General features: G+C 45.2%; 1 protein-coding gene and 1 long non-coding RNA gene across 3 annotated transcripts in view; one reads left to right on the plus strand and one right to left on the minus strand.

Moving 5' to 3' along the window:
• GPT2 (glutamic--pyruvic transaminase 2) overlaps positions 1-23,166 on the plus strand; it is a 209,393-nt gene that overhangs the window by 176,193 nt on the left and 10,034 nt on the right. Inside the window, exons 8-9 of the mRNA XM_078670687.1 lie at positions 16,326-16,500; positions 17,551-17,706. Coding sequence (XP_078526813.1) covers positions 16,326-16,500; positions 17,551-17,706 — 331 coding nt within the window. The remainder of the gene's footprint in view (positions 1-16,325; positions 16,501-17,550; positions 17,707-23,166) is intronic.
• The window catches only part of LOC144799399 (uncharacterized), a 117,495-nt gene that overhangs the window by 32,634 nt on the left and 61,695 nt on the right, over positions 1-23,166 (minus strand). The window contains exons 3-4 of one of the 2 annotated variants that reach the window (XR_013603805.1): positions 22,567-22,677; positions 20,968-21,976 (exon numbers count right to left, since the gene is read on the minus strand). This is a non-coding gene — a long non-coding RNA (uncharacterized LOC144799399). Of the gene's footprint in view, positions 1-20,967; positions 21,977-22,566; positions 22,678-23,166 lie in introns of those variants that run through there. The other variant, XR_013603804.1, reaches the window with a different exon arrangement.

Raw genomic sequence — 23,166 nt, forward strand, 5'->3', positions numbered from 1 at the left:
TTTAGAGATTTAGTCAACATGCTACCATCTGCCACTACTAAGGTTGCCATCCAAAGGCTTCCTACGTAATACAGACCTCTGGAATCAAATCTGGCTCATCTCAAGCATGACCCCATTTCTCTTTCTGTAATATAGTTTGCAGTGTGGAAGAGACTGACATCTGCTCTGGCAACTTCTGTGTTCGAGCCATGTGGGCTGCTGAATTCATATCTATAGCATAGATCGCCGCCTAGTGTTGGGTCCGGATGATTGCACATTGTTGTCCTGGAAGCGTCTTCGAAGTATCACGAGATAGGTGGCTCCTCCCCTGGACTACAGTGCGCATGGGCATCGACTCCATCCTCAGATTGTTTTTTTCCGCCATTGGGTTCGGATGTAATTTCGTTATCTCCAGTTCGGAATCAACTTAAACTTTTCGAGGCCCAAAGGCCTTTTTTTCTATCCGTCGGTATTGTTTGCGTTCGGTGCCCCGGTTCTGTTCCGACTCAGTTCCCGAGTTGGATTTCCAGGGAGTCGAGTGACTCTTCGGTGATCGAGGCCCAGTCGACGCAGCAAGACCCTCGACGACATGGAACGGAGCCCGTTCAAAAAGTGTCCCGTGTGTGGATCGAAGTACCCACACCTCGACGTCCACCACGGTGTGCAACAAGTGCCTGTCGCCGGACCACAATGAAGCCAGCTGTATGGCTTGTTCAAAGTTTCGTTCGACGAAGACTCTTCGGCTTCGTCGCGTGGCGCGCATGGCGGCCCGGCAGTCGGCCCCGGCACACATCTTCGACGACGAAGAAGCAGACGAACAAGAGGTTCGAATGCAGATTTCACCTCCAACGGTGGACTTCGAATGCGAATACGACGCGGATGTCGAAGGCCTCGATGTAGAAGAAGTCGTCGACGAGGTAGGAGACGACAATGAGGCCTATGGGGCCATGGAAGATAGCTCAGAGGAAGAGCTATGCCCCGTTCGAACATTTACAAAGGCTCAGGTCGAGGGATCGCCACTCGGCCTTACCCAAGACCTTATACCAGCATCCACGGCCCCGCCTTCTGGCCCGGCTACGGACACTTCGGCGGAGCCGCCATTGTCGAAACCGAAACTGAAACCATCGGTGTCGACGAAAACAAAAATGGCCGAGGCGCCATCGAAACCGAAGACGTCTGCTCCCCCATGGACGCAGTCATCTTCCTAGGTGTCGAAGCGGTCGATGCCGAAGACAGCTGTCGACCCGGTCAAGGTGCCGAAAGTGCTCAAGGTCGTCGAGCCGAAGCCGAAGAAGGCCGCCGACTCGGAGCCGAGAAAGACCGTCGAGCCGAAGTCCAAGAAGGCCGTCGAGCCAACATCCGGCAAGGGCGTCGAGCAGAAGACCGGAACCCCGACGCCAGTAGTCAAGGCCGCCGATCCGAAACCGTCGGCGTCCGCGGCCAAAGACAAGGTCCGTGGCGCACCTAAGGAGAATGCTCCTACGCCTCGCTCAGAGGAGCCGAAGTCATCGACGCTCGGGTCTTCCCCTGGGGGTGGACAGAGGTCGACTGTCCGGTCGACGAAACCGTCCGCTTCCTTTACGAAGCAGGTCTCGGACTCCCTTAAAAGAATTAGGGACAAGTCTTCAGCGTCGGAACCAAAGACGCCTTCCACACCGAAGCAAGCTGTCCCGACGCCAAAGACTTAGACGCCGATCCTCTTCACGTTGCCGCCGAAGGCCTTCGCACCCCGATCGGTGCCCAAGGACTCTGTGGTATCGAAGCCGATTCACCCGGCTGGGAGTTTGCTGCCTCGACCACACTTACTGGAGGAGCAGAGAGAGCATTTCATCGATGCCGACACCGGGAAGCTTACGCTTTACAAAAGGAAAGTCTCGGCATCGCAGCCTTTGGAGTCGTATACCATTCCTCTAAAGCGCAAAAGGCCTGCTCCAGATTCCATGGTCTTAGTCGAACCTATAGTTCCACAATCTCCAAGAATTGCGACACCCTCACCCACTTATTCTGATGGAGAGGATGCGGGAGCGCAGGACGAGGAATACACTTTTCCAGCCAACACAGATCCTGATGAACAACAGGACTCCTGGTTTGGGGCAGGTGACCAAGGGGATCAGCACACCGTCCATGACCCTCAGGTGTACAATGTTAAGACCTCTCCCACCGAGGATTCTGCGGCATTTAATGCCTTAATTGAAAGGGCAGCCAAGAACCACGACGTGGACCTACATGCTGACCCTGTGGAAGCGGACTTCCTCTTTAACACTTTCTCAACTGCTGAAAAGACTGTCAAGACTCTTCCTATGCTGAAGGGGGTCCTTAAGCATGCTGCGGACATTTTTAAGGAACCCACACGGTCAAGGGTAGTCAACCCTAGAATCGAGAAGAAATACAGAGCGGCACCTGGCGATCCTACCTACATCAAGGGCCAGTTGCCATTGGACTCTTTGGTAGTTTCTAATGCCCGCAAAAGGGCGAATTCGCAAACCACCGGTGAAGCTCCTCCCCCAGACAAAGAATCCAAAGTGCTTGAGGCATCGGGAAAGAGAGTAGCAGCTCAGGCAGCCAATATCTGGCGTATCTCTAACACGCAGGCACTCTTGGCTAGATACGACAGGGCACACTACGACACACTCGAAACCCTGCTGCAGCATCTACCAGACCAATATAAAGAGGCAGGAGAAATGCTTATCCAAGAAGGGAAGCTCATCTCCAACGCTTCCATCAAATGTGCACTAGATGTTGCGGACACTGCTGCTAGGGCGATCAACACCAGTGTGATGCTCAGACGTCAGGCGTGGCTTAGGATCTCCGGGTTTAAGCCGGAAATACAAACTACCATCCTGAACCAGCCGGTAAACCCAGGCAGAATATTTGGTCCCGAGGTGGATACCACCCTCGAAAAAATAAAGAAAGATACCGAGACTGCCAAGTCCATGGGGGCGCTACAGTCCCAGCAGTTTCGGGGGAGCACTTTTCGTCGCTCAGGCAATAGAGGTGTTACCAGGGGCCAAATGTCACAGCAAACACAATTCAACAAAGGTGGGGCGCAATCCTCTTATACCAAGCAGAATAGAGGAGGATACCGCGGCAACAGCGCCAAGGGCACAGGAAGGGGCAACAACAACTTCCGTTCCTCCGCCGCCAACAAACAGTGACTCCCTGTCACTGCCCCCCGACCATCCAACACCTGTCGGGGGGAGACTCCAGCAGTTCCTGCCAGTCTGGAAATCCATCACCACAGACAGGTGGGTCAGGAAACTTATCCAGTTCGGGTATTGTTTGGAGCTGACATCCACTCCACCCAACATACCACCAAAACACCGTCCTATGTCCACAGAGCATTTGCACTTATTGCAGCAGGAGGTTCTTGTCATGCTGCAAAAAGGCGCAATAGAGCTCGTGCCAGTGGAGGAAGAAGGCACAGGGGTGTATTCCCTGTACTTCTTAATCCCGAAAAAGGACGGGTCCCTCAGACCTATTCTGGATCTACGGCCCCTAAACCAGTACATTCTCTCAGAACACTTCCACATGCTAACACTGCAGCAGGTTCTTCCGTTGCTCAATCAGGGAGACTTCCTCGCAACCTTGGATCTCAAGGATGCTTACTTTCACATCCCACTCCATCCATCCCACAGGAAATACCTCAGGTTCACCATTCAACATCAGCATTACCAATTCAAGGTCCTTCCTTTCGGGGTGACCACAGCCCCCAGAGTGTTCACGAAATGTCTGGCGACTGTGGCGGCGCACCTCAGGAGACAAAACGTCCATGCCTATCCTTATCTGGACGACTGGCTGGTCCAGGCAAAGTCAGCCCAGCAGTGCGCTGCCAATATGTCCCACACCATTCACCTTCTTCATGGTCTGGGCTTCTCACTAAACTATCCGAAGTCGCACCTCCAGCCGGCCCATGTGCGGCAGTATCTGGGCGCGACGATAGATACTCTGGCAGCCACGGCTCAGCCGAATTCAGTGAGGATCGACAACATCCAGTCGCTAATCCAGAAGTTCAGACCGCAACACTCCCTTCCAGCGAGAGTGTTCATGCAGTTGATAGGCATGATGGCCTCCTGCATCTTCATAGTCCCGCACGCACGGTTGCATATGCGTCCGCTCCAAGAATGCTTGGCAAATCAGTGGACTCAGGCTCAAGGGCAGTTGAACGACCTAGTGTTGGTGACCGGTCGGGCATACAACTCTCTGCATTGGTGGACTCCACACAACCTTTGCAAGGGCCGACCGTTCCAGGAGCCTGTGCCACAGATTGTCCTGGCGACGGACGCATCTCTCCAGGGATGGGGAGCTCATGTGCTCCACTACACGGTGCAGGGACTATGGTCGACGCAGCAGAAAAAGATGCACATCAACTACCTAGAACTGATGGCAATCTTCATGGCACTCAAGTCCTTCAAAGTACATCTGTGCAACAAAGTCGTGTTGATCCGGACGGACAACATGACGGCCATGTACTACATCCAAAAGCAGGGAAGTACGCACTCTCCACAGTTGTCTCATTTGGCTCAGAGCATGTGGAAGTGGGCCATTCAGAGGAACATCTTCCTCATGGCGGAACACCTCCCGGGCAAGGACAATCAGATGGCGGATCTGCTCAGCAGGTACAGCCACCAGATGCACGAGTGGGAGTTACATCCATCAGTACTCCGCCCGTACTTCCAGCAGTGGGGTCATCCAGAGATAGACCTGTTTGCCACAAGGGAAAACGCAAAATGCCAAAGCTTTGCCGCCAGGTTCCCGCACCCACAGTCGCAGGGCAATGCGATATGGATGAACTGGTCAGGCAGATTTGCGTATGCTTTTCCCCCAGCACCTCTCATACCGCTGGTGGCACGAAAGCTAAAGCAACACTCGATGACACTCATCCTGGTTGCTCCAACGTGGGCACGCCAACCATGGTACACCACGTTTCTAGAACTCTCCGTGGTACCGCATCAAAGGCTGCGCCTCACACCCAGGCTCTTGACGCAGAACCATGGCGACATTCAGCATCCAGATCCGCAACAGCTCAATCTGGCGATCTGGCTCCTGAGGTTTTAGAGTTTGGCTACCTTAATTTGCCCCCTGAATGCATGGACATCATACGGGAGGCAAGAAAGCCCACCACTAGGACCTGCTATGCGGCAAAATGGAAGCGGTTTGTCATTTACTGTACTGAACACAACATCAACCCGCTAGATGCATCCATTCCTAATATCATCTGCTATTTGTTACATCTTTACAAATGCAATCTAGCATATGCTTCCATTCGGATACACTTATCCGCCATAGCGGCTTATCTCCAGAACAGGCAGCACCTCTCTGTTTTCAGGGTGCCTGCCATTAAAGCCTTCCTGGAAGGGCTGAAGCGGGTCATCCCTCCCAGGACCCCGCCAGCTCCTGTGTGGAACCTCAACGTGGTCCTCACCAGGTTGATGGGACCACCTTTTGAGCCTCTCCATTCCTGTGAGATTCAGTTCTTAACATGGAAAGTGGCTTTTCTCATTGCCATTACCTCTCTACGGCGTGTTAGTGAGCTACAGGTGCTCACTGTCCAAGAGCCATTTATTCAAATTCATTCCAACAGGGTGGTGCTGCGCACTAACCCTAAATTCCTTCCTAAGGTGGTTTCGCAGTTTCATGTTAATCAGACCATCGAACTGCCCGCATTCTTTCAAAACCCTGAGACAGTAGCAGAAAGGATGCTCCACACTCTTGATGTCAAAAGAGCCTTGATGTACTACATTGATAGGACAAAAGACTTTAGGAAAACACAACAGCTCTTTGTTGCCTTCTCAGCCCAGCACAAAGGCAACCCCATTTCCAAAGCAGGTATAGCCAGGTGGATCGTTAAGTGTATTCAGATTTGCTATCACAAGGCTAAGCGCACTTTAACGGTCCCTCCCAGAGCCCACTCCACCCGCAAGTTGGGGGCCTCTATAGCTTTCCTTGGTAATATCCCTTTGGAAGATATTTGTAGAGCAGCCACATGGTCTACACCACATACCTTTACTAAACATTACGGTGTAGATGTGCACTCCAAGCAGCAGGCAGCTGTAGGGCAGGCTGTTCTTAAGACACTATTTCAGACTTCTGCAGCTGGCACAGGCGGCCGCCGTTAATGGAGGGACTGCTATGTATTCTATGCTATAGATATGAATTCAGCAGCCCACATGCCTCGAACTGAATATGCTACTTACCAGTATGCATCTGTTCTTGGCATGTAGGGCTGCTGACATTCATATCGCCCGCCCTCCTCCCCAGCGCCTGTAGCGGCTGCAGACTTTTCTTGCATTTACTCTTAGGCATGGCCGTCGCTTACACTATTATACTCCATCTTTGCCACAATGGCTAAAAACAATCTGAGGATGGAGTCGATGCCCATGCGCACTGTAGTCCAGGGGAGGAGCCACCTATCTCGTGATACTTCGAAGACTCTTCCAGGACAACAATGTGCAATCATCCGGACCCAACACTAGGCGGCGATCTATGCTATAGATATGAATGTCAGCAGCCCTACATGCCAAGAACAGATGCATACTGGTAAGTAGCATATTCATTCTCTAGACAGAGAAAGCGCAGCAGTCAATGCATGGACAGAGAGGTGTGCGGCACTTCCGCAAAAGCTTTCAGACAAGTCAGGGTCACAGCTCCTTTAGTGAAGTGTGACAGAGCCTTGTCAGAAAGCAGTAGGTATTTTGCAGTATAACTCCCTATACATCGCAGACAATATTCTCATTTGATTTTGCAAGATGGCTTACTAGTTTCATACAAAATGATCAAAGCATCTATATATGCAGTGGCCTAACCAACTGAATTTTGCTATGGCCTCACGTTGATTGGGTCTTCCTCATTGGGACTTACATCGCTGAAATATGATATACAATTAAAGATGATGAATTTTCCTTTTTTAAGGGTGAAGGTGGGGTCATTGTACCCATACAGACAGATGCGAAAGATGAAGATAGAGGATGTGACTCTCAAAGCTATGGGTTTTGAGGAAAGAAGGAAAATTTAAAATCTTAATATTAACATTGAAACTGCTATTACCATTCCAGATCGAGGGTTCAAAACACTTGTTGGCCTCAAAAGACAACTGCACAGCAACAGTCCTACCAATTGAGATCTAGAGGGAGAGATTTCCAACAGCAGCTTTCCTTGTAAAGAAGGCCCTCTTAGCCTGTAGACAGTGACTCCCTTGCTTCCTCTCATTTGTATGCCACTGCAGTAGGTCTTCAGTCATGGTTGGGAGTGAAAAACGATTACTGGTGATAGATAGGTGCTACATATAGTGTAGAAAGGTTATGCTATTCGGTTCAAGACAACACTGCTGTCCATTCTACTGAAATCTGCACCCAATCACCAAAACTGCTGAAAAAGGAGACATTTGCCTATGTCTTCATCTCAAGGAAATGGTATTTATTCAGGATATTTTTGGTATGGAGAAAATGCCCAAAGAGGGAGTTCAGATCATTATTGACCTCCTGACAGGGCCCAAGAAAGGGTCCACATGCTTTCCATTCATCAGTGTTGCTTGCAGCTGAAGAAGGGAAACTAGATAACTGCTATGGAGTTAAAAGATGGATTCTTCCACATTTCATTTGTGAGTAAGCACATAAAATGTCCACGGTTCTTGGTAGGGTACAATGCAACCCTCCCTAACTTTCGCACTTTTTTCAGATGCATGGCAGCTTTCTTCTTACTCGAAAATCTGCCTGTACCTCTTTGAAAGCAAACACAAGGAGATGATGGACGGAGCGCTGAAACTTTTCAGACACTCACCCCCAGTCACAATCTGGGTTGAATCCATCATCATTCTTTAGCTCACTTTGCCACCTTAGTTCGGACCCAGCTATATGCAAATAAGTCTTGACCCTCTGCCTTATGGGAACAGTCCATCCCAAACTGCCAAGCCCGGTCTTCTCTGAACCGGAAACAAACATCCTGGGACAGGTTTCGGGCTAACAGCCATCATCAGCCAGGCTAGCTTGAACCCAGTGGCAAAGTGAGCAAGAGACCCACGTCTGGGCATACCCTGCCAACTTAGGGCAAACAAAGCAAACACAAGGAGATGATGGACGGAACGCTGAAACTTTTCAGACACTCGCCCCAGTCTCAGATCTGGGTTGAATCCATCATCATTCTTTAGCTTACTTCCCCACCTCAGTTCAGACCCAGCTATATGCAAATCAGTCTTGACCCTGTGCGTCATAGGAACAGTCCAGCCTGAACTGCCAAGTCAGGTCTTCCCTGAACCGGAAACACGCATCCTGGGACCGGTTTCGGGTTAATAGCCCTCATCAGCCAGGCTAGCTTGAATCCAGTGGCAAAGTGAGCAAGGGACCCACGTCTGGGCATACCTTGCCAACTTAGGGCAAACAAAGCAAACACAAGGAGATGATGGACAGAGCGCTGAAACTTTTCAGACACTCGCCCCCAGTCACAGATCTGGGTTGAATCCATCATCCTTCTTTGGCTCACTTTACCACCTCTTTGACTGGCACACTTTCACTTATTTCCACCACCATAGTAAAAGCACTTGCATACTTAGAAGCCACCTCAAACACACATCTAGGAAATGTCTCCTTTGTGAACAAATCTGCAACTTTACAGAAATGCCACCAAATGCTGTCAGCTTTTTCTCAACAGTTCGTCAAAATCACCTCTCTCAGTTCAGTGGCATCATGTGTCTTTATTGTTCCTAATACAAGGCTTCACATGAGGCACCTTCATCAGTGCCAGGAAGATTAGTGGTCTCATTGTAAAGGAGACGAGGATGCCAGGCTTTAGCTTGCTACTATTGTAACAGATACCTCCTTGATAGGATCGGGAGCTCACCTACAGAAACTGACAGTGCAGGGTCATTGGTCAATGAAGGAAGGCCTCTAGCATATCAATTCTCTGCACGTGGGAGCAGTCCATCCAGCTTTCAAGGTGTTCTCACCATCTCAAGTGACGGGCACGATTTTGATTCTGACAGTAAGGTACCAGAATATCTCGGCATAAATATTGTCTGATTAAAATATAGTGTCCTTGTAGAAACCTGTCTCTTTATTATATATATATATATATCAGTTATCTGATACACTGTGTAAAGAGCCCAGGCTTTCCCTTACTCGTGGACATGGCTTGCTATGCAATCACAAAGTGCTCTGTTAGGGGGTAGCGTGTTCAAGCAGCCTTAACCTTAACACAGAGGAGTGTGAGACATTTGCAAATACACACAATGATCAATAAATGACAACACGACTCAAGAAGGAGATCCACACCAATTTATAAAAATAGCAATATATGTTTAGGCATCGGAGAAATTTTTTTCAGGTAAGTAAGTTTTTAGTATAAATTCTTTTCACCTTGAAAAGTGGACGCAGTGCAATTTCTGAGTTCTGCAACGTTATCCCAAGGAAGGAAGAACAAGTTCTGCAAAACGGGTACATTACATCGACTTACCGGACCAATCGCCAGGAGTTAAGGTGAGTGATGGCCAAGGTCCAAGGCAGCACCAACAGTACACCACCAGCGGCATGGGAGAGGGAGGCCGGGTAGGTGAAGGGTGCAAATCAGCATAGGGAGCCCAATGCGTTTCAGTAGAGACGAACAGCCAGAGCGGTTGACCTTGAAGCTGGGGAACCGGGTTCAAGTATCTGCAGGGATGCTTAACATCCTATGATTTTGGGCAAAGCACTTAATCTCCCAGTGCCTAACAAAATGAATGTGTCTATCTGTAACGCAACTAGTGCTCATGTAAAGCGCTCCTATACCTTCTGGTCGAGTTTGCGCTATATTAAAAAAAAAAAAAAAAAATAGGGACCGGTCTCTGTAAAAAGAGGCTGCAGGCTCTGGCTAGGAAGCCTGTCTGTTTGATCAAGTTTGTCAAATGGGCTCAGGCCGTGTGATGCCCGGGGAAGAGGATGGCACCTTTGGTCCTCTTCTTCAAGGCCCAGGGGCGATGGTGCAGAAGCGTCGGGTATTTCCTTACAGGAGCAGTCGGAGTAGAGGGGTCCGGAGTGCAGAGTCTGCAGGTGATGTCAGGGAGTCCAGGAGGGGTGAAACCAGATGGACTCGAGCTCTGGAGGGCTGGGGAACCTAGTTGGCACCGTTGGCCCACTTCTCCTCGGGCTGGAGGGGACAGGTGCAGTGGTTGCTTCAGGTGTCAGGTTTTGGCGGTTCCACAGGCCTCAGAGGCTTCTTTTTGGAGATTCTGCTGAACAGGTTCGCCGTTCACTGGATGTCTTGAGTATTTTTTGAAGAGAGGCAGTCTTCTCAAGTTTCTGGATTCACAGCTGCAGGACGAGTCGACTTTGGCACAGTTTTTGACGCGGGCTGCAGACAGGCCGGCGGGGCTTGGGTGCCCTCTGAGTGCATGTTTTGATAAATTCAATCCTGGCATCAGTGTGGGTTTAGCAAGATGAGATGTTGGGAACCAAGCTATCCCTATTTCCAGTGAAGCCACCATATGTCCGGGGAACTGGTTTTCACCAGTGTCCAGTACAGGGCTTAAGATGGCTTCCCTGATCACTTGCACTGGCAGCAAGGGGATGGGGGGGATGGGGGGGAGGAGGGGGTGGGGGGGGGGGAGGAGGGGGTGGGGGGTAGGGGGGGAGGGGATGGGGGGGATGGGGGGAGTTCAACTGCACCATAAAACCCAATTTCCTACAGTCCAAAATATTGTTTCCAAAAAATATCCGACATTTGGATTTTATATTAGAGAATCTACACCCACTGAATTGATTTTTGTAAGCTATATTTAGAGAACAATTTTTGTCAGAAGATATTTAGGAGACAATATTCTGACATGCAGCTGATGATTCAGACAACATGACCACAGTGCCAACTAGGGAAGTGGCAGATTCAGAACTCTCTCACTGGAGGCTCAAGCGATCTGGAATTGGCTTGTGGTGAGGAAACTGCCACTCAAAGCATTACACTTCGAAGATTACTAAATCAAATCGCTACTGCTAAGTAGGTTCTACAAGGAAAATCGCAATAGGGTGCTCATTGACCACATGGTGCTAGACATCTTTTCAAAATGGGGTTTCTGTGAATAGATTCATCAGCCTCGCAAAATGCCCAAACTTTGCCTCTAGACTAAAAGAAACCGTCTCGATGGACTATGCACTTTTATTAGATCGATTGGGGACATTTCTATATCACTTTTCCACCAGTTTTATTGAGATTGTCCTCCTGAAGCTGAAACATTCCATAGCAAAGATGATTCTCATTGCATCTGAAGTTTCCTTACCTCATTCATCTTTCCTTAAGACCACATAGATGGCTTCCATGCAAACCAAACTTGTTTTCTAAGGTGCAAGGACAATAAAATCATTCTAATGTGACAGCCATTAGTTTAACAATAAGGCTTTAAAGTTCATAGAATATGGGTGTCTAAGCCTTGTATAAGCATGTATGATAAGAAGCCAATAGGCTGTCAGCAAGATTTTATGCTTTCAGTTGTAAAATATTTTACTTGTGTTACTAGGAAAAGAACTTCAATGCTATTTGATAGCAATACGTCTGTATATAGTCTTTACATCACTTGGCACAGTCAAACCTGCAGTTGTCCTCGATCAGGGCTGATTTTTGTTTCCAATTACCGTGTCTTAGAACTGCTCCCATCTTTTATTTTTAACTTTTTTTTTATTATTTAGGGCTCGGCTGAAGCCGTCCTAAGATGCTTGCCAACACTTCCTGGTTGATGTGTTGGCAGCTAGTCCGATTTGAGCACGGGGACGGTCAGATCCTTGCCTCTGTGTGTACAAATTTGGATTTCCCTTTCCCTTAATATTTCCAAAACTACTGAACATATTTACACGAAATCAGAAAAGGGCATTTCTCTGGACCAATATCTGCCTTTCTGCCAAATTTGGTGTAACTCCATTTTAGCAGTTCGGGCTGTAGCTGTGTCTGAAATCCAGATGGGAAATTGCATGTTGAAAATGCGTTTTGGGACCCCCCCCCACTCTTTTTCTTTTCTCGGCCCCCACTTTACGGATCATCCCAATACTCTCAAGACAGCTGCTGAAGTGAGTGGCAGACTAGTTATTGGCAAAACAAAAAGCGATTTTTCTATTGAAACTAGGTCCTAACTATAACTGTCTACTGGCGACTGCCAGTAGGTAATGTATGCACATATATTGATGTGGATAGCACTGTGCAAATCCTATGCTTAAAGACTTTGCTGTAGAAATGGCAAAAGACTTTATCCTTTTAGCTCGGATTGGATAGCACAGTGCTAATCCTATGCTTAAAACTTTGCTAGAAAAACAGACATTTAAGGTGAGCAGGTCAAGATTGTCGCTGATTTTGTAGGGTGCCCTATACAGGAGCTGCTCTCCACTTAAATTTGGGAACTACCCTGCGTTCTCTGCTTCTTTTTTGCATAATTAATGCATCAATCTAACCCTGAAAGGGATTCGTTTTGACTTGTATTGGGTGCTCCCTTGTGTCTGGACAAATCAAGAGCTCTCTGAAGTGCTATAATGATAGCGAAATATGTGTCAGGTTGCTTTTATTAATTTCAGGTTGGCTTGGATGATATTTATACGAATCCAAAGTAGTAATATTGTGCCTGAAGTGCTAAAAGACTTTGTCCCTTTCTAGCTCAGCGTGGATGGCACTGTGCTAATCCTAAAAACGTTGCTAGAAAAACAGATATTTACGGTGAGCAGATTCAGTGTGCTGCTGATGTTGTAGGGTGCTCTATAGAGGAGCTGCTCTCCACCTAAACTTGGGAACTACCCAGCGTTCTCTTCTTTTTTGCATAATGTTTGCAGCACTCCAACCTTTTTTTTTACACACACACACATATTCCGCATTATTAATGAATCACACTCACAAGTAGAGTGGTATGATTCAATTTATTTCAGAAAGGTTAAAATCTGACAAATAACGTGTTTCATTCAGTCCATCCGGACCTTGTTCAGTTCTTAGTATTGCCTGATCAATCTGGCTTCATCCCACAATGCTCCACCTCCTTTAATAGACGTACTTTAATGGTCAAACTCCATAGGATGGACCGTCAACTAACATCCGCTGCTATTCTCTTGGACACCGAGAATGCATTTGAGTCTATTGATTGTTCATTCATGAGCAACGTAGGCTGGGCCTTAGGGAGCTAATTATTGTCTCTCATTTAACCTTTTATATACAACTCCAACAACGAGGATCTGTGTCAATGCTTTGCACTCTAACTTCTTCAAGATTGGAAGGGGCACCCGAATGAGGTGTTCCCTGTGCCCCCTAATCTTCGCCTTAACTGTAGAGCCACTGGCCCGCTTCAAACGGGGGTTGCACTCATACCATGGCTTATCTATTGGAAATATGTATCTAATAATCTCATTGTACGCTGACAATGTGATACTGTACATACAACACCTGGCACCCATTATCAGAGATCTAATCCAATTTGGGGGATACTCCTGGTTACAAATTAACTGGTCTAAAACTAAAGTTTTCCCTCTGACTGACACTTGAACTGCACTGACACTAGGACACCCCTTGCAGGGTGCACTACCTGGGATTCTGGTTCACTCAGGATTTTGATGAGCTGACCTGCAGTAATTTTGGTACTGCCCTAGATAAAATCAAGATGAGCTTTGAGAGATGGATTCAACTCTTGTTCTCCCTCCTTGGGAAGATCTCTTTAATAAATATGGCCATATCGCCTAATCTCCTATACTTGTTCACAAATATCCCTGTGTACCTCCCACTTTGCTTTTTTTTTTAAATTGTGCCAGGTCCTCTCCCTTCTGATATGGCGAGGGGTCCAACCTCGAATAAGCTCAGTGATATTGAAGAGAACAATGCAGATCAGAGGTATGCTCTTCCTGATTTTTGCATATTTTACTGGGTGATGTAGGCCTATTATCTGAAATACTGGGCACCTTCGCAGCACACACCTATGCATGTCAGGGCGGAGCGAGCACTAGCCTGAACACAATAACTTTTGGGTATGATATGTGCGCCAGCTAGAACAGCTTGGCAGCATGTAGATGTGCTTGCCTTCACGAGTCATTCATGGTGGGAGTTGGCCCGGAAACTGCAATATAATATCCCATACTCACCAGTATTGCCTATGGCTGACAGTCCCCTCTTGCCACCTGACAACGAGAAAACAGTCAAAGGGCTGCTGCTATAGGCAGATGTACTCACCATGGGAGACATAGTAGTTTCCGTACCTGCATTGAAGCAACCCCGCTTGCAACCTACTGCTATCTCAGGCTCCATTCAGTGGCTAAGACTAACCTCTTCACTTACCCTGCACAATATCCAGACATGAAGACTTCTCTGGGACACTAGCTGACTGATAAAGTATGGGGATACTGCTGTGCACAAGTTAAGAATACTTTGCTCATCTACAAGCACAAACTCATACATTTTGAAGATTTCCATCAATACTATTGTACTCCTGAGCTAATCACTAAATTCAGCAGGAACACAGACACCAAATATGCTAGATGTGGCCTACCTAATGTTTAATTTTCTTGATATGTCATGGGATTTCCCTGAGCTCACTACCTACTGGTAGATCATGTTCTTGGTGGTCTCTAAGATCGTGGGGATATCAATTGACCCTGTGTCTCAGACAGCCATACTGGGAGACACTTCAACTTTTCTGCTTGCACATCACCATCTTACCTCCAATCTGCTGGTATTGGCCAAGAGAAGTGTGACCGTGAGGTGGGTTCAGAAGAGGGTGCGAACTGTGATGGGGAGGGTGGCTACGGGACACTGCTTACAGTCAAGACGTGTTGGAGCAATATGCTGAAACGGCATGTACTACTGCCCGACTCAGGGACTTATAGGCACCATTCTGTCTCTACTTGCCGCTTACAGAGGGTCACCACCACCCTCACCACACACCTAGGGAGTCTATGCGCTATCCGCTCACAGTCTGTGCCCCTTGCAGCAGAGAACTGGCCTCTAAGCATGTACTAAGATATTTGCAATGTTTATGACTGTTTAGTAATGTCAGTACCGTGGGTGCCATACTAGAGACAAAATGTATGTACTGTGTCTGTTTCTCTTTTATGCTACATATCTTCTGTTCACATTTTTTACTTGATGTTACTGTGTTGAAACACCAAAAAAGAAAGTTAACTTTTTTCCACATCAGACCATAGATCGGAGGGTTTTGAGCCTAATTGTTCAGTTTCTACCTCAGAAAGTACAATTTATTTGTTACATTCTGTTGATAACATTTTGGGGACGTGCATACACCCAAGGGTTTCTTGGTGCTGTGACACCCGGGAGGGAAAGAGAGAGCGAGGGCTCAGAATGATCAAAAGTTTGCTTAAACAGTCAGGCCTTCAAAAACGTCCTGTACTTCAGGAATTAAGTTCTAGCCTGAACGAGGAAGGGAGAGAGGTCCATTAGATGGGGCCAGTACAGAGGAGCTCCTGCCCACTGCTCTGTCGCTTTAACCGAGGAATCCAGAACTGGTTGGCAAGAGAGGATCTGAGAGCTCAAGAAAGAACATATCTCTGAATTCTGCGTGTTATAAAGGCTAAAGCATGGTCATGAATTAAGTTGTAAATAACACAGACTGTTTTAAAAAGAGCTCTCTTTTTTTATTCAGCTTCATGTCCTACGCTCTGCAGTATGAATGCTAAGTGTAGCCTGGAAGTGCCTATTTAGGTCTGACTTAGAGAAAGCCTTAGCTGTATGGCCGACCTCATGTTTTCCCAAAACAAAAATTAATTGATAGTATATATATTTTATACAAATGTATAGGGGCTCTTAGTCAGCCCTACCTAAGCATTGGACTATTCGATTGTTATTCATACTTTGCTTCCTCCCACCGCAGCATTTAACATGAGGCAGTGATTTAGCCTGGTTAATCCACTGGCTGTCTTTCACGGAGAGTGACATTTTGCATGCACTCCTTTGCACTTTCACCTGAAAAAAGTGCACTTAAGTGACGGGGTTGGTGTGCCTGCGCTGCTGGCCTACTCCGTTATTTTTATATTTATGCCATTTGTTGCATATGGCATATCTTTGCAAACTAGGCACATTTGCCAGGGCCAGATCTGTTGGGGTTGCCAATGCTTGTTTTCTACTGTACCCAACTCTATGGTCTTAGTCAGGCTGCCATGTTTTTTCTGCTTCATAAATCTGTGGTTGTTTTATTCGAAGCAATTGTACAACCACATATATCAAAAATCTATTGCAATGTCCTCTGTAAGTATTTATTGGGTATTATTACTTTGCTTTAACTTGAAGGAAAGTAGTTGATAGTACTTTCCGTGTGTTGTGCCTTTACATATGCACACCAGTAGCTTGATTAGTTTGTTACTTAAAGTGCATTATCAGAAAGGGTGGCAATTGTTAATGCTTTCTATTTTTGGCTTCAGGTGCGGATACAGAGGTGGTTATATGGAAGTGCTAAATCTGCACCCAGAAATAAAGGAACAACTCCTCAAGATGCTCTCTGTTCGTCTGTGTCCTCCAGTGTCGGGCCAGGCAGCTATGGATGTGGTTGTAAATCCGCCCAGACCCGAAGAAGAATCGTATGAACAGTTTATCAGAGTCAGTATATTAGATCTTTTACTTTTGTTTTTGAACCGCCATCAGTACCAAAGTCATGAGTCTAGGTACGCTCTATAAAACCAAGTCTAAATCACCCACTTCTGGATTATTGCTTTAGTTTAACTAGACAAGGCTTCTTGATAGTCCATCCAGGCCCTTTTCAGACACCTTCATAGTTGTGGCCTCATGTCTTAGCCGGTTAACCACAGCAACAATTCCGCCGCGGGCTGGCGGTTTAGCGCAGTGGGCGGGGCCGCATTGGCCAATGGACATGGGCAGCACTACGAAGGTAGTGCGCGCGACGGCCGTTGGCTGACAGAAACATGGAAGGGGCTAAACCCCTAATTTGTGTTTTCATAACAATTTGCTCCCTTCACTGGTAGCATTTATATGCTTTGCATTAAACTATAACCATAGAAGTGGTAGGTGTTATGAAGTAAAGTAAAAGGTAAGTCTAGCACACTTTCTGAAAGCCAAGATGATTGGGGTGCCCTGCCCTGCACCTAAACCTTAGACACCAAACATTAGAGAATTCAAAGCTGTCATGCCAGTGTATCTACATGAAGTACTATGTACCCCTCTTCCACTTGAATTGTGTCCAAACAAATAGAATAGCAAGGAAGGAGAAAGTTGTTGACTGCAAAATGTTAGCTTTTAAAGCGGAAAAAAGTGACGTACGTTGCATTAAAAAAAGTAAAATGGCGGGATGACTCTTGGAGTTTGGACTGGGGGCCGCAAATGTGGTGAAACCTCCCATGTAATAAATGGATGCTAATAAAGCAAGCATGCTTGTGTTAGTGTTCGTGTGGGCGAAGGTCTGGCAATAAGCATGTAACAACCCTAATTCTGGTGATATGGTATCATTCATTTCTTTTCAGTAGTTGGCGCATATTTTGTACTCCTATTGCCGCAGGAGTGAGAGCTTTTACTGTTCTTAAGTGAATTTGACATGCAATTCTATTTCACCAGGAAAACAGAAATTACTTTTGTCCTTTTTAGCATAATTCATGAACTATGCTTATGTCTAAACTTAGTGCTTTTTTTCACCAGGAAAAAGATACCGTTTTGAGCAGCCTGGCCACAAAAGCTAAATTAACCGAAGACCTATTTAATAAAGTTCCTGGTATCAAGTGCAATCCTCTTCAAGGTGCCATGTATGCCTTCCCTAGGATCTTTATCCCTCTCAAAGCTATCCAAATAGCAAAGGTTTGTTGGTTGTCTCCTCTTGTTCGCCATTTCATCTGAACAAATGTGTTAGTCCTCTAGCTCGAAGCACTGTCTTTAAGGCAATTTAATGTATTAGTTATTTATTTATGGACTTCGAATACCATGGCTATATTCAGTGAAATGTAAAGTATGTTTTATAAATTACTAGATGGAAGAAGGAGTGCTGCCAAAGAGGTATAAAAATACAACTTACAATTGTAAGGTGAAGGAAGGGCAGGCGGGACATTTGGGCATTATAGCACTAGTTATATTAGGTTGAAGCCGGAAAGGTGAGCTTTTATAACTTCTGAATTCTTACAAGTCTGGTTTAGTTCTGACTGAGAAAAGTTGAGAGTTCCAGGGGTTTGGGCAGCTCCAAAGAAAGACTGTTTTACTGTGGAGGAGGTGGTTGATGCTGTGTTTGCAGGAGGAGTGAATTCCTGCTCCAGAATCCTCCATCACCATTATTGATGGTGGGAAGTCCAGCAAGGTGCCTAGGGTTCTTGAGTTGAATGACCTTATGAGAGAGAATCCCAATTTGGCATTGTATTCTGAAGTGAAGCCATTGGAGGTCTTTCAACTTCGGAGTCTTGTGATTAAATTTCCTTGATGAGATCAACTGCGTTGCTGTTGTCCAGGCGGTAGATGATTAGGACATTAGCTGCTGGTGGTAAGAAGGTGCTTTATGTTCTCCAGGGTTTGAAAGATGTAATTTACAGACTAACCCAGTTTGATGAATTGTGGTGCTAGAGACCGTGTGCTATCAATAGTAAAGCCTAAGGATTTTGCAGTTGGGGAAAATATTCTTTGTTTTCCCTAAAGGTATGGATGCTGGTCAGTTACACGGTTATTCACACATTCACAGCCCAAGATGTTGTGGTGACATTCATTGGATCAGAATTGCTCCAGTTTGCAATATGTCTTTTGGTAGGGCTTTGATGCATAGAGGTGTGCTTGTGACAGAGTTCGCTGTGTATCAAGACCTGAGCAGATGATGACCTTCCGTCATGTAGAAGTGGTGATGCTGCTGCTCCAGCGATTGTTTTGGAGCTTATACATAGCCATTATTATTTATTTCATACCTGCATTTAAAGAGGTTTATTAGGATTGGACTCCACTGCTCTTTCAGGGTGCATCGAACAGTCATCCTAACAGATGCATTAATCAAAAAGAGACTGTAAAAAGACTATGTTAGAGTGTGGAAGGTGTACATACTGCCAGATATTCAACAACTCATCATAGCATTTCTGGGTGCACTGCCCCTTGCATGCAAACATTAGGAGAGCATTGCTGAAACGTGTATTATTTAACACAGGTGACATGTATATTGCCCACACAAAGCCACCCTATATTTCTGTGTAGTGGTCTTGCCACTTTTTTACCAAGTGCACGGAATGCTTGGTGCAAGTATGAGTAGTGGCAGATTGCTAACTTAATCAGTTCCCTCCTTAAGTAATTTTATGACATTAATTGAGACTGTATTCATGGTTTTGTGTACATTATGCATAGCATCGTCTGCCTTTGGAAAATGTCTGAAGGAATTACTGTAAAACCAAATAGAGTTGGTGGAATTAGGGATTTGTTGCGTGACTTGGAAGCAAACAAATGTTAATATTCGGTGTGAATTTGATTATATTTGCTCTTTGCTCTTTGCTTGTGAGATCTGGAATCAATATGAGTGCTGTTTGTAAAGCACAGACGTAGCCACAGGCAACATAGTGCTTCATATATAGCAAGAAAGTACAATTGCAGGAGTAAGGCAGGAGTAGTTAACAGGTGATAGGACTAGAGAATTGGCGTTTACAATTTCTTCTGAACAGATCTTTGATCATATCAGGGTTGTGTTGTATCAGAGTTCCTCGTTTAAGCAGTTCTAGAGTGTTCGAGCTTGTAGCCCAAATTCTGCGCTTTGGACTTTTTGTTCCCCTGGATTTATACAGTTATGTTTAACTGATCCGGAAAGATTAGGTGGATGCCTTGTCAAGATGTTACTCAGTTAAGCTTTTCCTTTCTTATTGTTACCAGAGTTCTACTTATCCTCAGAGCCTTATCCTCAGATGAGTTCTTCGCATCAAAGTCCTCTGTAAACATTTTTGGGCTCACACAGGTGTCAGTCAAAAGCCTCAGATCAAGGAAATAAGACGCTCATGAAAGCGAAGGAACGTAGCGTGCAAATAATGTTGCTTCCAGCAGCCTTTATTAAACATGGTTGAGGTGGAAAGAATCACGTGTTTTTACTCTTCTATTAAAATGAGTATTAATATGACCCAGTGAACAAGTTTATTGTAATATATATTAGCACCCTAACTTGTTTTTATTTTGCTTCTGTCACTTGAATACCCCTCTACTATTTGGTAAATCAGCCCTTTAAGTAGAAGGGCTCAGAAAAGAAAACCACAGTTGTAGAATTTAAACAGCTTCATTTTCCATCTTTTGATGTTCTCTATGTTTTAGGGTGGATTAGAATCAGGGTGCGAAGTAGCAAATAAAAGGGCCAAAAATCTGGTCTCCAATTCACACTAAAATATAGCCCTAGAGCAGGCTATCTATACCTTCTGAAATTGCTATGGCTTCTTTCATTGATTTGGCGACAATTTTTAGAGTCGTTTTAGCAACACTGTGGTACTTCCTGATCTCTATTGTTTGCAGCATGTGTCGCTATAGATCACACTGTGAACCCTCCTGCAATCTATTGTTGAGCTCAGATTAGTATAAGTTTTTGTTCAAAGAAATGTCTGTTTCAACATGACTTTGGTACCGCCACTGAAACACACAGTGCACTAGGGGACAGACTCCACATTAGATGTTTCTTCCATCATCAGGCTCTGATGTGCCTTAAGTGCTTAGTCACCGCTGTGATTAAAAACAAATCTTTTTACTGCACTACTGGGAAAAGACATCTTAACATCACAGACATCTGTTGACTCTAACAACCAGTATGCATGAAAATAATTTGTTGGGGAAACTGTGTGTAGAATACTGTTAGTTTAACTCATATTGCAACAGCGAGCTCTCACAGCCAACACTGGTTCTGTAAGCTCTTTTAACTGAGGGATCAAAAGTAGACTGCCTTCTAGGCTATGTTTCCTTTAGGTCAAAGAAGACCAGGTGGAACTGATGGGACTAAACTCGGATGCACTGCTCAGAAATGCAGCACCAGGACTTTAGTGAGTCCTGTCTGGAGTCGAAGACACCAAGGAAGTTCAACCTCCAAGGCCCCCAATGAAACCTACACCGAGGAAAAAAAATCCATCTCACCCGTTAAGGAACTCAAAAAGATGCACTATCTCACACTAAGGAAACTCTCTCAAAGGGATCAGCCTTCAAAGGAAAATCGCAACTCCAGTGAAAGGAACGGCCTACTTTGTCCAAAGAACTAGTACTGAAAAAGGCTTGACAGTACTGTAATCAGGACTGCTCCATGCTGAATGACACACTCAAAGCTAGAGGAATGCTGTACTTGGAGACATACCTCGCAGTTGAAAAGATTCTCGTATCAGAGATTATGCTGGTATCTCCTTGATAACGAAATCCACCTCAAAGCACAGCAAGACTTTGGTGCATAGCCCACAGGGACAGCAAGAAGGTTCTGAAGTGCCTGATGTCAGGCAGGAAACCATATACTTTGACCCTGCCGTAGGACATATTGCTACTAGATTGCCACAGGAGACATCAGCTCTTCCAAAAGAGCTCAAAAGCATATTTGAGGAGGCCATTTCTGAAAACATTAGGCATTTTTCAATACCAAGGAAAAGAAAGGCAGGCACTCCATCTACCTTTCCACCATCCATTTCACCACAGTCCATGCACTCCGAGGAGGCAACTTCGTACCAGAGATCACCATAACCAGAACAATGACCAACTGATAAGCAAGAAAAGAAGATAATTGGAATGACTATGGGGTAGATACTCAAGGTCAAATAAACTGGACAGTGGTATTAGTTTTAGGTAAACGGCGCCTCATAGAAAATTAACACAAATTGTTAAACAGAACCCTGTATTTGACGGTGCTATAAGGTAAGGAGAACCACCTCTCTCCTTAAAATAGGCCACAGCCTTCTAGAACCAAAAACACTCCTTAGCACACGTAGCAATATAGTTTGACACAAGTATGTAACGTGTTTCCACAGAGTTAATGCAATAATGAACAAAAAATTTGTATTCTTTCTTCTTTGTTGATCACTTTATTTTGTGTGATTTTTCAGGAAGTTTTCAACAGCCAACACGTGTTTCGTCCTTTATGGGAAATCGTCCCACGACTTTCTCAAGGCTGTATGATGTAAAAAGACACAAAGAAAACTATATATGTATTGGAACTTACTCATTGGTCCCATTAACAACACAAATGCCCATACTTAACAGTATTGGTAAAGTCACCAAACCAGTGTGTCTCAAAATGGTGGTGAGTTGAGAATCAGAAAACAGAAAAAAACCTTATCACAAATACCCTATTTGTAATTCACACAGAAATGTACCTCTGTGAAAAACAGTAGGTCTATGAACCTAATAGGAATGGAGAGACCAAGTGCGTGCTTTTCGGATATATTGGGTGCTGTTTAAACGTGATATGCCTATATTCGTGGAAAAGGTTGTGAGTATTGTGAAACACTCTTGGTGACTAAGATCAAAAAATATGAAGTGTGCTTTCAAAACGTGAAGGTCCAGTGATATAGTGAAAGGTGAGGTTTTTAAAAAAAACACACTTAAGAGTAAATCTGTAGCGGGTATGTATAAATACCTAATTCCTGTTAGGCAAGTTCGTTCTGAAAACCAAACAGAGGGAATATGTATAAGTCACTCCATTAAGTGGTTGTGCTAACCGACTTTCTGCCGTAACTTAAGTTAGTAAACTGAACTTACTTAATATGCGGTGATACTTCCGACCCGCATAGGGGTTCCAATGGAGGCGTCTTTTGTAATGGATCTGGCTTCTCAGGTATCTTATTTTACTTGTAATAATTTTCTTCTGCTCTGCAAAAATGTATAAAGAACTGCTAAGTAAGGCCTGTCTTGTGGTATGCATCCTTAATTATTGCCCTTAGTTTATATGGCTCCAAAGTCTAGGTTTAAATATCTCTTGTTCAATAATTATAAACTATTGTCAATGGTTGAATAATTATACAGGCTGAAAGAAATATCAGTCACGTGGTGATATCCTACATTAATCTCCGAATGTACTACTTAATTTTGCATAACTAGGTTCTGGTGCAATTTATAGCTGATAAAATACTCAAAGACGGGACCCATATTAAATGTTGAGTACATGTCATCACGCTCAAAACATTCTATATTGCCACGGATTATCGAATATATATATATATATATATATATATATATATATATATATATATATACACATTACATAGTGTCCATTAAACTTCTATCTCTGCCATTATTTAAATTGTGGGCTAAGTTGTATTGCACAAGCCCATCCCTTTCTAGTCAGGAGCCTAGTTTTAT

The sequence above is a fragment of the Lissotriton helveticus genome, chromosome 12 (genome assembly GCF_964261635.1).
Source record: "Lissotriton helveticus chromosome 12, aLisHel1.1, whole genome shotgun sequence".
Taxonomy (NCBI): Eukaryota; Metazoa; Chordata; class Amphibia; order Caudata; family Salamandridae; genus Lissotriton; species Lissotriton helveticus.